Source organism: Impatiens glandulifera, unplaced genomic scaffold (assembly GCF_907164915.1).
Source record: "Impatiens glandulifera unplaced genomic scaffold, dImpGla2.1, whole genome shotgun sequence".
Taxonomy (NCBI): domain Eukaryota; kingdom Viridiplantae; phylum Streptophyta; class Magnoliopsida; order Ericales; family Balsaminaceae; genus Impatiens; species Impatiens glandulifera.
Window position 1 is genome coordinate 3,585 of NW_025919528.1, and position 16,313 is coordinate 19,897.

At 30.3% G+C, this 16,313-nt stretch overlaps 1 protein-coding gene across 1 annotated transcript; it reads left to right on the top strand.

Moving 5' to 3' along the window:
• The first annotated feature begins 1,326 nt into the window (after nucleotides 1-1,326).
• On the top strand, nucleotides 1,327-15,323 carry LOC124918132 (protein MOTHER of FT and TFL1-like). Its single transcript, XM_047458356.1, has 5 exons — nucleotides 1,327-1,503; nucleotides 12,788-12,985; nucleotides 13,845-13,906; nucleotides 14,906-14,946; nucleotides 15,091-15,323. The coding sequence occupies exons 1-5, from the start codon at nucleotides 1,327-1,329 to the stop codon at nucleotides 15,321-15,323; spliced, it is 711 nt and encodes a 236-aa protein (XP_047314312.1).
• Nucleotides 15,324-16,313: the final 990 nt, after the last annotated feature.

The window sequence follows — 16,313 nt, forward strand, 5'->3', positions numbered from 1 at the left end:
TGGCTAGCCTACTTCCAGTTTCCCCAACAAGCCTCGACGATGCTTGAGATCGCCTAGGGCTCGCCTACTCCAGGACGCGACAAAGCTCGATGCTCAACTCATCTATTCTTCATAGAGTCCGCCTTAACGGCTGCCTATGCGCCGGAATCGCGATTGATGACTTTGCTGCTGTAAACTCTACAGCAGACTTTCAGAAGGAAACAGCCTGTGCGGGTTTCTCCTTCGACACAATTATCGTGATTGCAGCAGAAGCGGATTCATGAATAAAGAAAACCTAACCTATCAAGCTTTCTAGACCATCCTAACCTAACATCTAAGCATTCAAGTGATTAAAACCAACTACAACAGCAAAACACACAATCGTAATCTAAATCAAAGAAAGAACATGCAATTGCATTTTAACCATCAAATGGCATCGGTGTTCATAACCGATGCCTCCAATCAACATTTCAAATACATTATTAAGTTTGAAGGATTACCTGCGTAATGATGGAAGATGAGACGAGAGGAAGAGCTTGGAACGAATGAAAGAGGTAACACAGACAGTCTTCGTTTACTTCTTTCCCTTTCGATTCGATTCGCTAGTGTCGTCTTCTTCTTCAAGTGTCCTATGTAGCTGATGTTCCCACGCGGATAATGAGGCGGAGAATCAAAGGACGTCCACCAGTGAATTCTCTGTCATTCTTCGTCGTGTAGCTGCAGCCAAAATCACAGGTAACAGGCTTTGATGTTTGTATTTCTTCTTTGACTGAGAAAGGAATCAGATCTTCAGGTCGAAATTGCCCTCCCCTTTCTTCAATGATGGAAGCAATATCTAAACTCTCTCTGATTTGGTAACCGCCCCTCCAGATCAAAAAAACTGAAAAACTGATGCCCTCCCCTTAACTGATCTCCTTTCTTTTTCTTCAGCACAGGGACCTATTTGGAATTTTGGAAAAATTCGAAGGCACGCTCGGAATAAAGAAAATATATACATATATTATTTTTTTTTCTTTTCCGTTTTTTCTTTTCCATTATTTGCACTATCATCCCAAATAAATCTGTCTGGCCTCGTTTTTGCTCAGAAAATTGTGAAAATATTATGGAAAATTCTTAACATCACGAACGTGAATCTCATTTTTGAATGAACCCAAACGGACCTCTCTATCTAAAGTTATGATATTTTAAAGTCACCCTTCCATTTCAATCTTTTCAATCCCACGGTTTTCACTTTCATAACTTTAATAGCCCATAACTTTGTGCACAGGGCTTTTCTCACAATGAGGTTGGTACCATTGGAAAGGCAAGACTCTTTCCTACATCTCTATTTTCTATTTTTCTCACGAAATGGTCCGTGTTGGTCAGGAGACTAGCCTCATAGAAACGCGCCAGTTCACGCCTCACCTTCGCTGCAAGCGACTTGGACTGAGATTAAGGGAGAACTGGGAGAACTATTTGGTATATTTGAAAAGAGAATTGAAAGGGCTTTCCAATGGTAGCTCATACACTGAAGTTGGATCATTGGTTAAACAGATATGATTTTTGGAAGTGCAGCATAGTTTCAAATGGCTCCCAGGATTTGAATCGCTAGTACTGCTTCCCTTGTACAGATCGAATGAGGGCCTTAACCTTCGAACCACGGTTCGGGAGTGGTTCCAATGGAAAGATATGCGAGTTATCTTTCCAACCCAACTTGAAATATTCAAAACCATCAAGTACAGATCAAGTTACGAATTTTTAAGTGAAAGGGTGTTCGATTTAAACCTCTTAGGAACACCTTCCACTCATGACCGGATTTCGTCTAGATATACTGCACCAATGGGAGATTGGGCTACACCATATGAAAGAGGACTAATGTAACTTTTCAAAACATCCAAGATCATTGAATTTCATCCAGTATTGAAGCCGGGGTAAATTCATGAAGTCTAGGGTTCCAATGGAAGCTCAATGGGGACTTCAAACTTAAGGATTCTTGATTCTCTTTTCCAATAATCCCCTTTACAAATAACTCACTTTTCAAACAATCCGGTTTTTCCACTTTAAAAGACCAGTCTACTCTTTTCCCCCTTCTTCTTGACATGTGCTTGATCCCTCTTTGACCAAGGTTGACTCGTCGGTTGGCAGGTTGACTCGGGTTGACCCGTTCTCTTGTTTTCCCTCTTTTTGGGCATTTTCTGCACAAATTTGCAAACAGTAATATTATACTTAAAATTCAAGATTTTTTAAAACGTACAACATGAACGTGTCACGGGTTGGGAAAATAGAGTCATTATGAAATTCGACCTTTAGATCGTTATCTTTTAATTTTTTCTGGGTCGGTTTTCCACGAGGTGTTTCTATTTTTGTTTTCCCGGTTCAATAAACAAACATGAGTATTATTTCGGGCCGGGTTTTTTATTAGGTATCTAGGGTGTAAAAATGGGGGGTCTACAGGAGAGTACTACAAAATCCCATTGACGAACCATTTGTTCTTCCAACCTCTTCATCTCCCATTGAAGAACCTCCACAACTGAAAAGACAAATGACAAATCCATGTGAGCGACCTCTTACTAGCGAAAGTCGTCTTATTTGCTCTTAATATTTCACAAAAGGAAGCGGGGAATCTATATAAAAGGCTTATGACGAGCTTATTTGTTCCTAATTCAGAGGGAAAGTCTGTTTAACTTATTCAGGGGATGTTCGATCCCATGGAAGAATATGTGTCTGAGTCTAAAAAGCTTTATTTCTTTATTGATCAGGTTTTGTTTGGCTAGGTGTTTCAAGGGTGCAATTGTCTTTAAACTTGTCTATTATCATTACCCGTTTTATGAAAAGTGAATCATTTAATGAACTTATTTATAGGAACTATATAATGACAACAAAATAACATTCCACATACTAACATCAACATCTATACTTGATGAGATTCCAAACATTAGTAGAAGATAACGAGTTGTTTATTTAAGGTAACCCAAAAATCAATATAATTAGAACTCTTAAATATATTGAGTACAACATTAAGAAGAGATTTCACACACCATCATTAATAACAATGCTGGTTAAATTCAATAAGGAAATAATGAATGATTATTGGTGCTAGGAATAAAGAAAAAAATAAGTATATCAATCCTAGAACACATTTTGTAACTTTGAAGTATAGAGCTTGCGAGTAACTTTTAATTATTGCTGATAGAATTTTAATTAGAGTGCTTCTTAAATAGTGGTTTGGATATTGAACTAACTAGCTCCGGTCATTTTATATGTACTAAATCATTATTTAAATTTCTCTATAGGTTTTGGGTTTCCAATATTTATTCATTTTTATGTGGATCATGTCAATCCTATTATTTTATGTTAGAATGTCATATTATATGTACTAAATTAGGTATTCAAATTTTCTATAAGTTATGGATTTCCAATATTTATTCACCTTTATGTTCAATCCTATTATTTTATATTATAAGCCTTTGGGCTTTTTATAATCATCTTTTTCTATTGCTTAGTTGACAGAGTTTGTCAAATCTCCTCTCAAGAGAGAACTGGTGGAATGATTAATCTGATAGATATCTATTGTCTCTTCAATCGATCTTGTGATACTAGTATGCACTATGATGTTTTGTCTAAGTGATTTATTCACTATTTTTTATTGAATTTCCATTATTTGTGATCCAAACAATACAAGAAAGTGAATAAATTATAGTGATTGTATTTAGTCTAATTATATTGTAAGACAGACACATTTGTGAAATGTTAATAGAATAATGTAACTTCCTTAGAAATGTTTAGTTGCATATGTATATATGTTTAGTTAATTTGTTGAATTATCACTTAGTAGAGATCTCCAAAGAACCTGAATTAATGGTTTAATTCCTTCTACTTTCAATAATTTGACAAATCTAAAATTGGTAAGGAATTAATTTCATTTGTAAAGAAATTTTATTAATTAAGATTTTATTCACTTTAAAATAATGCTATTTTTCAGGGAATATGAATTTCACCCAACCTAGCATATCATTCCAAGTGCTATAAATTATAAAGAATCTGGAAATATTATGAGTTAATTATTATAAGATTATATTCTTTATATGTTTTATTCAGTCATTTAACTTATTAATTAAATATGTTTTAGTAGGATGCTAAGAAATTGTAGAATTATTATTGGTCCAGTTTGTGTATAATATAGGATGCTGAGCAATTGCAGAATTATTGGTGTAGTTTGTGTTGATATTGAGAAATTGTAGAAATTCACTTAAAGATTTCACACAAAGACCTATAAGAAGATAAGATTTGTGTTTTTTTAAGAAAATTCAGCTTTAACTAGTTCACTAGTCATATATTTTGTATAAATAATATTTCTATATTATAGAAATAAATCTAATGTATAGTAATATGAAAGATATATTCTTTTTGTATTAAAAAAAATTATTTGGAGCTTATCTGAATTTTGGCGACCATGATTAAATCATTTAGCCACCCTTTAGTGACGGTATTTTGTTCTCATTAGCCAATACTTTAGCGACGGTATTTATTACTGTACCCATATTTTAGTTACGGTACATTATCGACGTGTCTTTCTACCGTGAGAAATGATTTGCAGCGACGGTAAATTAACCTTTAGCGACAGTTTTAGCATCGTTGTTGCTATCTTCTTTTACTAGTGTTATATAGATTTAAATTTAATTTTATATTCTTAATTAATTTGCATTTTGTTTTGTTTTTCCTGGAAAAAAGTTTATTGAACGTTAAGTAAAACGCGGCCTAAGCGCAGCATGCCACCTAGACCCCAAACCAAACTAGGTATTCCATAAATGATTTAAAAGGACAAAATTCTTAGCTTGTTTGTGCGTCTTTTGTGGAAGATTTTTTGTAGCCTCGTGGAGCTCGAGGCAACAAGGAAAATAAGGCAACGATAAAAAGCAAGGAAGGGGTTGTTTTTGGGAGAATAGTAGAGAAAGAGAGGCAACGAAGGAACTTCTTTTGGTTGACTAGAGAAGAAGAGCATATGGAAAAAAAAGTTTTCTTCTCCTCTCATGCTCCTATCCAATTTCAGGTTACGCCACAATAGGACTCTCCAATTTTGTTGCTATGTTCCAATGATTCTAACACGATCGAAATTGAGAGCTTTCATATCAAGAATGTCAGCTAAGTCTAATTTTTAATTGTTTTTATAAGTTTTTTAATTCCTAGTCATGTTTATCCCATGAAAAGTCAATACTATGATAAGTTAGAAAATCATGCATAGGATTTGGAAGGAACTTCGAGTTTGATTAGATTTCTTACTTTAGTAATTATGAAATTTTATTCATGATTTCTACTGTGAAGATTCATTGTTCTAGAAATATTTGGTATGATTGTTTCAGTTTGAAACTCTATTTGTTTATGCTTGTATGATGATAAAAAGAACCAAATACTTCAAGATCATTAAAAAGAAAAATAGCAGAAGAACTTTATTTATTCAGCTTTGCTTTGTCCACATATAACTGTTCTAAACTATTGGTCGAGAGACCCTTGTCTTTTTATTAATACGAATGTGTAATCCTGTCTCATAAGAATTCTTAGTAGGTGAACATTAATTTAATCGATATTTCATTTGGAATTCTGACGATTCGGGTGAATTTGGTATTCAGGTCTTTCTAGTTTCATCAGAAAGTCTGTAAGGCAAACCAAAATAAAAATAGATCATTGTTGTCTGTTCAAAGTATACTAAAATATTTAAGTATATAAAGTAATAATAATAAAAATAATTAATTATATAAAGCTTCTATCACATGGATGAATAAAAGCACATCACATTTGAGACTTTGGGTAATGGGGTGAACTTGACGTGTAATACTATGATTTGAGTGTATGAGATATATTTGGAATTGTAGGTATTTTTTGGATTATTTTCGTCTATATGACATTTATTATAAAAAAAAAATCTTGTAGACACACATTTTAAACCATATATTTTTAATTTTTAATATGTTAATTTTTTTAAATATAAATTATATCTATTTTTTAATTAATTATTTTGTTGTGCAGAAAAGAAAATGTGAAACAGGGCCCTGATGCTTCTCCCACGGATGATAGTAACAAATGAAAAATGAGTTTTTAAAAAAAAAAAAAAACAACTCAAATAGACATTTGTGAACTTTTTAGTGAATAAAAAATAGAAATGACCACAAAATGATTGAGATCATTTTCCCAAACTCTTGCACGAAACTAGAGACCGGTTAAGAACTATTTGTCCGACGAAACATTAGTATATATTTTCGAAATCTACAAAATTAGGGCTACGTGTTGCTTAGCTCGAGGTCGGGATTTCTTCAATTCCTCTTATAGACCATTTCACGCAAGAAGGGAAGGCATGAAAAAGGGAAGAGGAAGAAAAAAGAGAACCACAATTGCTTCACTTTTGGATTTTGAGATTTCTTAACTTTTGAAGCTAGAGGTTGCTTTCCATTGTGAGATCGGCCCAAAATTGTTCCTAGACCCTTTCGTAATATGTGTACCACTTATGAGCATTCCTATTCGCCTATAGTACTAAAAATTTTCTTAATATTTTAAGTTTAAGACCAATAATCATAACAATAACAATAACGTAGACGCATGATTGATACATAAACTAAACACATGCTTATTAGATTCAGTTTTAAATGCATATTTTTAAGGTGTAAAACAATATATTTTTAAATGACCAAAAGTGTAGAGTCGAGATCGTCATGTGACGGGTACGTGAGACATAGTGTCGATACTTTTTCTCACATGTAACCAGCACTGAACCAAATACATAATCTCTAAAACACGTTTGAACACGCAAAATATTTTTCCCCTAATTTCTCAATGAGTAACTAGGTGACGACTCTAAAAACTGTCAAAACTAGTCTAAATTGACAATTTTAAACATGCGTGCTCTAGTTGCGTCTACCATTTTGTTCCTCGTCTCACTCAAGATTCGAGAGGAATATAAGTTATGTGAATGACTATCAAGTTCAAAAATACATTTTCTAAAAGGGTCGATTTTTAGGGTTACAACTTTTCTAGCTTCTCTACTAGTGATTAATCGATACTTAACTTGAATAATCTTTTGGTTATCTTTAAGAATATTATTTTTATAACTATAACAAAAAAAAACAAATCTAAAAAGTAAAAAATCCAAAATAATAAATAAAGGGAAAAATGGTACATCACCCAAATTCGTTTTTCTACATGCATTGGTTCTAATTTTGGACACATCACTCTATTGTTTGAGGTAGTACATGATGTGCGTGGTGCGACATCATATGTACACCTATAGTATTATGTACAAAGATTAGTTAATGACGAATGGAAACATATTCCAAATTTGATGGATGTTTCGTAAGTTTAACATAGGTCCTTGGATCGATCTCCACTTCCATATTTTTGTGAGTTTGTATTTTAGAGGTAGCAAAAGGCGGGGTATAAATTCTTGATTGAGGGCATGCTCTTATTTTACATTGATAACTTTGCTTGACATGTTTTCCAGTTGGACGATCCATTTACGAACTAACTTTCTCTTAACATTTTACTTAGACACAAAAATCAGATCATTACTCCCAAGACTCATCGTTCGTCGTGCCCAAGCAATAGAACCACGCTTGTAACCTTTATTATGTACCTACTATACTTATGTAAATATGTGTATGCTTTATAGTTGAGATAAACGTTCATTAATACATTCTAAATTAAAAAAATAACATGTCTTGTGTTTGTCTATAATTTTTTTTGTAGGTAGATCTACGTGGAACAAGTATTTAAAAGGAAAAAACACCAAAGGGACGCCTACTAAACTAAGAAAGGCGACACCGATTTGGGCGGCTACACAAATTAATAAAAAAAATAAAAATGTAGAACTAAATATGTTAAGTTTTAAATTGATTGAGAAATATATTTAAGACTTTTTTATTATTATAAAATAACAAAATAAAATACTTAAAATAATATTTTTTTTATTATTATATGTAGATTTTTTTATTTAATTATTTATATATATATATATTAATTTTAAATAATTTATTATTATAAGAAAACAATTTATGACATTGTATGAACACTTTTATATAGCACATATTTTATATTTAATTATTTTTTAATATTTGTCTACTTATCTATTATAATAATTTATTTTTATAAAAAAAAATTCAGACATTGTATACAACAATTTTATTACCTTGTATTTGTTTTAATTATTTATATGTATGTATATATTAATTTTAAATATTTGTTATTTAAATATCTATTATATTAATTTATTTATTTTTAAATAACTTATTATATTCAATTTATATATTTTTAAATAATTTATTATATTCAATTTATTTATTTTTCTAATTTTGATAAAGATTAATTCTAACTAAATTTGGTTATTAAATAATCAAAATTATTATAAATATAAAAAAACTAAATAAATTGTTTAAATGATTTTTTAAATAAATATATAATAATAAAAATATTATACTCAAGTAAGACTTTAATTTGATTGGAAATTTAATTCAAAATTAAATGATTTGATAAATTATTTTTTAAAATTATTTTTGTTCTTATATAATGGATGTTGTCAATTTATATGATTGGTACTCATGTATTATATATTTGTTTTTAGATATTTTTCAAACTTTATATAATTTATAAATTTAAAAATATAAATAAACATTAAATTTGGATTGAATTTAATTTTATAAATTAAAAACAATTTAAAATTTTTAATAATAATATTTATTTTTAAAATATTTATATATAAATAATATTTGTTTATATTTTAATTGTACAAATGTACGAATTTGCACAAGATCAGTGCTGCTAGTTAAATTAATACAATAAAACTAGTTAAAGCAAAATTTGATTGTTACATTCAAATTAAGAAATTTTAATAAGTGTTATATATTATACTAAATTGAAAATTTAAATAATTAGAATATGTCAATATATAGTAATTTGTTTGATGATATAATTTATTATTTAATATAACAATTACTTATTTATTTTATAAATATTATTTAGATAAAAAATTTGACTTAACTAAATAACTTATTAATGTTTTTAAGTTGGTAATATATATATATATATATTTAACAAAGCAAACAAGGCTTAGGCACTGATGCCCAAACCAAACCCCAAAAGAATTCAAACAAACAGGGACTAGGTGCCAGCTAAGCACTCAGACCCTCTTTCCCTTTCATCCCCGCTTGTCCATCTCCTCTGTGTCTGATGCTCCTTAACACCATTAGAAAAACATCTTTCGGAAAAATCCAGTTGCTGGTCTCAAAAGACAAACAATGATGGAGACGCGAGGATCACGAGGCCCACGAGGAAACAGTTAGATAAAAAGATCGAGTGAGGGAGAAAAAGGAAGGAAAGTTTTTTTTGGAGAGAGAAAAGGAAGAGCGGCCATTGTTGATGTTCTTGAAGCTTTTGCTGCTTCTTAGTTTTGGAGTTGGAGATCTCCATTGTAGGTGGTATAAATTGCAAATTGAAATTGTTTTGAAACAATTTGCAAACTATATAAGCCCCCAAATCACTCTCATTCTTAATGTAGCTTTATAATTTGTTTTCTTTAAAAAAATACAAAATGAATACACCAACAAATGATTTGAACTCGTTTGATTCTCTAAATATATTAATCCCAGAACATCTACGCTAAGAGCGTTTATGTTTTCAACCCGAAATCCCTTCCTTGTTAATCCCGCTCCTTAAACTTGCTCAACTTTCTTAGATACTCGCCGTTAAAGTTTCTCGTCAACTCCTTAACCACCTGGCATAAAGCAAGATTGATTTGCTCCATTTTGTTATTTTTTCTTCTTATTATTTTTTATATTAAACGGCCTTATTTAAATTTAAAAATAAAAAAAAACAAAATTCATAAAACATTATTTTAAAAAACACACAAAATATATTATATATAAATTACAAAATGATTTCTAATAAAAACTAAAATATATACCTAAGCCGGTTTGTTTGAATTCTATTTAAACTAACTTTTTTATTTTGTTCTATACGCACCTTTCTCAATAACAAGTACTATCATTTATTTTATTCATTACATTTAAGATTTAAAACCATGATATAGACACATGCCCTAGAAATACAAAACCATACACGTATTTAAGCTTAGATTATTTTTAAACGCATGTCTATGATTGAATAAATAAATAAGGTGATGAATAATATTATTTTAAATGGTCAAAAGTGTAAAGTAAAAATTGTCAAGTGAGAGGCATGTGAGACATGGCGCGGTAGCCATTTATCACGTGTAACCAGGGACGGACTCAGGATTCGGTGGTGGGGTGGGCTTAAACAAATTTTAGGTTGAGCTAAAGTAAGAAACGAGAAAATTTTGGATAAAATGGGTAAATAAAGGTAAGTTTTACCATTTTTTAATAATTAAATAAATAAAATAGTGAATTCTATTGAATTTTTTTTAATTAGGGGGTAATATCATATTTTTAAACGTAAAAATAAAATAAAATCGGGGTGGGCTTCTTCCCACTCGAGCCCCTACCTAGATTCATCCCTGCGTGTAACCAAGCACCGAACCAAGAACATAATTTCTAAAATTGTTTGAACACGTAAAATATTATTCTTTCCTAATTTTTTGAGTAGTAAATTAGGTGATGAATCTACAAAAATCAAAACTAGTCTAAATCGATGTTTTTAAATTCACTCTAGCCAAACTTACCATTTTGGTTCCTCGTCTCACTCGAGAGGAAGGTGAATTATGGGACGCGACTATCGAGTAACGAAAATCTTCTCAAGAAGAGTCTATTTTTGGCGTTACACCATGATTCATATATTTGTCTTTTTTTAAGATAAATATTATACAAATGGACCAAGTGGGAGAATGTAAGATTTAATTTCATGTAACAAATACAATGTAATACACATTAAGGTGTAAATGGTTCTATTCGATAATGTGTACAAATTAATTTGTATATTGCAACCTTTGGAATTACACAATGAATGTAGGAGGTTATTCTCCATATGATATTTAATGTATTTAATTCATTGTAATAAATTTATAAATTTAATTGTATGGTTACAATAATCTCCATAATGTCATTTTAAGGTAAATTTATAAATTTAATTGTATGGTTACAATAATCTCCATAATGTCATTTGAAGGGAGAGAGAGTAGTTTATATTAAACAAATAAGTCTTTAGAGCTAAGGTGTTCATCGCCAATTTTCTTGTGACAAGCAATGATTGGAGGTAAGTGCTCGATTCAATCACACTCTAAGGTTCATCGCCAATTTTCTAGTGACAAGCAATGATTGGAGGTAAGTGCTCGATTCAATCACACTCTAAGGTTCATCGCCAATTTTCTAGTGACAAGCAATGATTGGAGGTAAGTGCTCGATTCGATCACGCTTCCGCTTTTTGGTTTAATATTCATAAAGATTTTAGAATCATTAAAATGATTTTACTCTAAGGTTTATCGCCAATTTTCTAGTGACAAGCAATGATTGGAGGTAAGTGCTCGATTCAATCACACTCTAAGGTTCATCACCAATTTTCTAGTGACAAGCAATGATTGGAGGTAAGTGCTCGATTTGATCACGCTTCCGCTTTTCGGTTTAATATTCATAAAGATTTTAGAATCATTAAAATGATTTTAATTTAAAGATTTTGCAACAGGTTCTCCCCAACCATTGTCCTAAACCTAAGTGACCAAAAACAATTGTTGACAATAGTTTTCTTCATTTCAAAAAAAAAGTGTTGATAGTGTTTTCCATTTTCCATGTTTATCATAAAAAAATTGCAAACTAAATAATGCACATAATTTATACTAGTCATATAAAATGATTAAATGAAAGAAAATAAATATTAGTAGAAAATTGGTGATGTGTTGATGATTGTAGAGATGAATTTGTGGGTGGGTTACCGATTATTATAACATAAGGTATGTTATTTTGATTATTTGTTAATTTGATTTCCTTGAGTATAAGAATCACAAATAAAATCATGAACATACTTTGATTGATGGACTTTATAGTTTGAATGTTTGGGAAATTTTCCAAGTATGCAAGTGTTTCTTTGTTATTTGCAAATTATTATTGGAGGATGTTGCTCAACAAATATCAGTTAGGGACAAAACACGTATTGTTTTATATCCTCTTAGAATCTTTAGGGTAGTAGAATAGAGCATTGTTTTATATCCTCTTAGAATCTTTAGGGTAGTAGAATAGATTATTAATGTCTCACATTATATGTTATTTTTCTGATCAAATAAAATGCATATTACAGGATGGTTTTGATTTTAACCCTTATATGACATGATAAACTCAATGTTCTTTGTATCATATTTATTTTTTAAGTTTTTAGAGATCAAACAACAATGTTGAAGAGTTAGATTTTCCAGTAATGTAGAAGAAGGGTATTCTTAATATCATGTTGAAGTGTTAAATTTTTCTGTCTGGTCTATTTTTCTGATCAATTTATGTCTGTTGAGTTGATGGTGATGTGTCATATATGCTCATGGAAAGCTGTCCAAATGAATCTATTGGACGGAGAAAACTAGAGTATTATATAAATATTTAATGGTTAAAGTAAGAAATTTTTTTACAAAAAAAAAAATATTAGAAAGGTAAATACAATTGAGTACACGGAATTGTGTCATTTATTCATTGAGTTGTCTCTCATGCATGTTATGTACAATTGGCCCTCTCTCTTACATTGTTCTTTCCCATATTTTAACCCACTCATCTACTCCAACTGTCCATCTATTTATTTATATATTTATATACCAATATCCTTCACTTAGTTCTATCAGCCTCCTCTTATCTTCATCAGCTCTTCATTTCTTTCTCTGTTTTAATTCCTCTCCTCTCAGATGGCTGCTAGTTCGATAAATCCTCTGATCATGTGTAAAATAATTGGAGATGTGGTGGATCCATTTGTGCCCACAGCAGACATGGATGTCTACTATGCAACCAAGCATGTTACTAATGGCTGCAGCATCAAGCCTTCCATGGCTTTCAATCCCCCGACTGTCACCATTTCTGGATTGCCTAATGAGCTTTACACCTTGGTAATGATTTCTCTATCTACCTTTTATTTTATTAATCTTTTTTTTGGGTATTTGAGTTAGTGCATGTAGAATTCTTTTTATATCAAACATGAAAATTATATTTACTAGAAAGTCACATTTTCTTTTGTTAGAAAAATGATTAAGAATTTTATACAGATTAGGCACAAGAATCAATTAAACAATTGTCCGTTACTAAATTAAATATTAAAAGTCTAACCATCGATCTCAGTAACAAATAAAGTTACCGGCTTTGTTTTAGAGGTTATTGCCCTCATTTGAATTTTAGGTTAAACGGGATTTTGGGGTTTTCTGTTAGTTATTGCGTCGATTTGGACTTTTACTTGCACGTTGATTGGCTTTTGACCTGAGATATTTTACATTACAAGTTTTCGTTGATATTTTTTAAGTAGGTATTGCCCAGTTTTAGACTTTTACATTTACAATGATAAATTAAATGCAAGTTAAAAAATTTACTGGAGTTAAATGTATGATTTATTTTGTAAAATAACATAAAGGGTATAATATAAAATAATTTTATAAAAATATAAAAAATATTTTATTTAATAAATTAGGTAATGTGATGTATGAAAATAAAAAAAAAATGAATGAAATGATGTAACTGTTGAATTTGTAAAATAAATCAATCCAACTTTCTTTTAGAAAGTTAAATAACAATGCTACTTGAATATAATGTTATAGCATGCACTGAAATGGACCACTTAGACCTGCATTGATTAATCAATTAATTGTCAATAAGTGAAAACTAATGAACAAAGCAAACTCACATGTCATTTATTTCATACATACAAATGTATTTTTTTATATTATATTAATTCTTCTTTTTGGCCTGCATGATCAGGTAATGACAGATCCAGATATGCCAAGCCCTAGCGAGCCCTCCATGAGAGAATGGGTGCACTGGTTGTCCTCTCTTTCCCTTTTATCTATTTTTTTCAAAAAACTAAATAAGTACTCAAACCATTTTAAACCTATTTTTTAATTAAATTTACAAACCTAATTAATCATGCATGTATATTAAGCCTACTATTATGATGATAAGATAAAAATAATAAATTAGAAATATATTTTTTAAATGTTTAAAAGTTTTGTAATATTACAAATAGAACTTTTTAAGACTAGAAGAATTGATTATCTATAAAAACTGAAACATCGCTTAGGAGAAAGTCACCATAATCATTGGTTATCTTACACTTTAATTCTCATTGGTCATATTTTATCTTTTTTTAGAAAAAGTTATTAATAATACAAATTAATTTTAGAAATTCTCTACATATCATATCATTACATTATTATTATAAATATTAAATCACTTATTTGATTAACTAAAAATATTAAAATATTCATATTTTATTTTTTATTAATTTTAAATATAATTTTTTTTTTAGTAATTAAACGAATTAAAAACTCAAATAATTTACATATTTTAGCAAACAAGATTTGTTAGACAAAATTAAAAAAAAAAATCTCAAATAATCAAATATCAAACAAGCTTTAAGTCTTGAACATCTTATTTAAACATTTTATTTAACAATTATTCCATTAAGATTTGTTTTAATAAGAATATACTAACTACATATTTCTACCATCAAAATGCATTAAACATTAAAGGAGCAACAATAGTAACATGTAATAATATATTAAGCCTTACAAACCCATATAAAAATGTGATAGAATCCTTTGGGTATATCAAACGCCTGTTGGGGATTCATGTTCCTTTACAAGAGTGAGGGCAAACCAGTAAAAAAAATTTTTTTGTTTCAAATGACTGTTTTGTCCCCTTGAGAACAGGGGTCCGTATATCTGAGGATTCAATCTCATTGATTCTCCAGAGGTTAAATCCATATAGTAAGAAGAGTTCAGCAATTCCATGTATACTAATGTTTCATTTTATCCTTTTAGGATTGTAGCCAACATTCCGGGAGGTACCAATTCTGGTCAAGGTGCGTTAATTTTGTGTTGTGTAACCTTAAAATGTAATTAGTTAACTAATCATTGAGTATCAGGTGGGAAGATTCAAACTCATAACCTTAAATATATGAATTCTTGCACTCACCTACTGAAATATGAGTAAACTAAAAATGCAGGAAAAGAGATAGTTCCATACATGGAGCCATGCCCAGCTGTTGGAATTCACCGTTATATTCTAATACTATTTAGACAGTCCAAATATGTTGACCAAACTATTGAGAAGCCAAATATCATAACCAGGGCCAACTTCAACACTAGAGCTTTCTCTCATCACCTATGCTTGGGGTTTCCGGTTGCAATTGTTTACTTCAATGCACAAAAGGAACCCATCAACCAACGAAATGTCTAAGTTATTTCATCTTCTCCTTGAATAAATATATATATTATCATGCATGAACCTAATTACTATATAAAGACATATCTCTCTATCTATCTATGATCAATCTATCAATCTAAATATACATTTCCTTTTTGTCTTTTTATCAGTTTTATGATGTGCTTACTTATTGGTAGAATGTAGTGCTCCTTCTCTTATTCACTTTTCTTTTTCAACATTCCATATATTATATACCATATTTACCTTTTTTTTAAGATTATCAAACTATTTGATTATTCAATATTAATTACACAATAAATAATATTCAAGAAAAATGTATAAAAAGTAAACATTATAAAAATTAGAAACAAAAAGAAGGCTGGATCAAACATGAATTTAAATTTATTTATTTTTTTCTTATCCACACAGTAACTAACCAGCCAAAATGAAATGATCATAACTCTTACCTTTAAGTCTTAACCAATTTACAAATAATATCTGACAGGATTAAAAGAACAAACATAACATACTATGATAAGTTCATAAGCATCAACAATACAACAACAACATCAAGTCCCATTCATTGCAGCTTGAACAAATTCCTCCAACCAATCTTAGAAATTGACATATGAGGATAATCAACAGGATTAAAGGAACATGTTAACATCACTGATTTACCATTTCATCAACATTGCATCTTGAAACCTTATAACCTTAATCCTACACTAGTAGAAAATGTAATTACCAAGGAGGTTCACCGAGAGCGAGTAAATGCTCATGGAAATTTATTTTTAACCGAGAGAATTTGTTTTCCCTCGCGAATATATAACAAGGTCACCAAGGGTAGTAATTATCTCTCGCGGATAGAATATATTTCCGAGGGCTCTTGAAGTCAGCTCTCGGTGAACATATTATTTCCGAGTGACCGCCTTACGCCCTCGGTGACATTCTTTAATTTATTTCCTTCCTTCGTTCTGTCGCTACCACCTCTAGAACGGCCATAGATTCGCTCCGTCCGTCCAC

Coding starts and splice junctions, on each gene's coding strand:
- LOC124918132 (XM_047458356.1), top strand. CDS start 1,327: ATGGTCCGTGTTGGTCAGGAGACTAGCCTCATAGAAACGCGCCAGTTC. Junction 12,986..13,844: donor CTAATGAGCTTTACACCTTG/GTAATGATTTCT, acceptor CTGCATGATCAG/GTAATGACAGATCCAGATAT. Junction 13,907..14,905: donor ATGAGAGAATGGGTGCACTG/GTTGTCCTCTCT, acceptor TTATCCTTTTAG/GATTGTAGCCAACATTCCGG.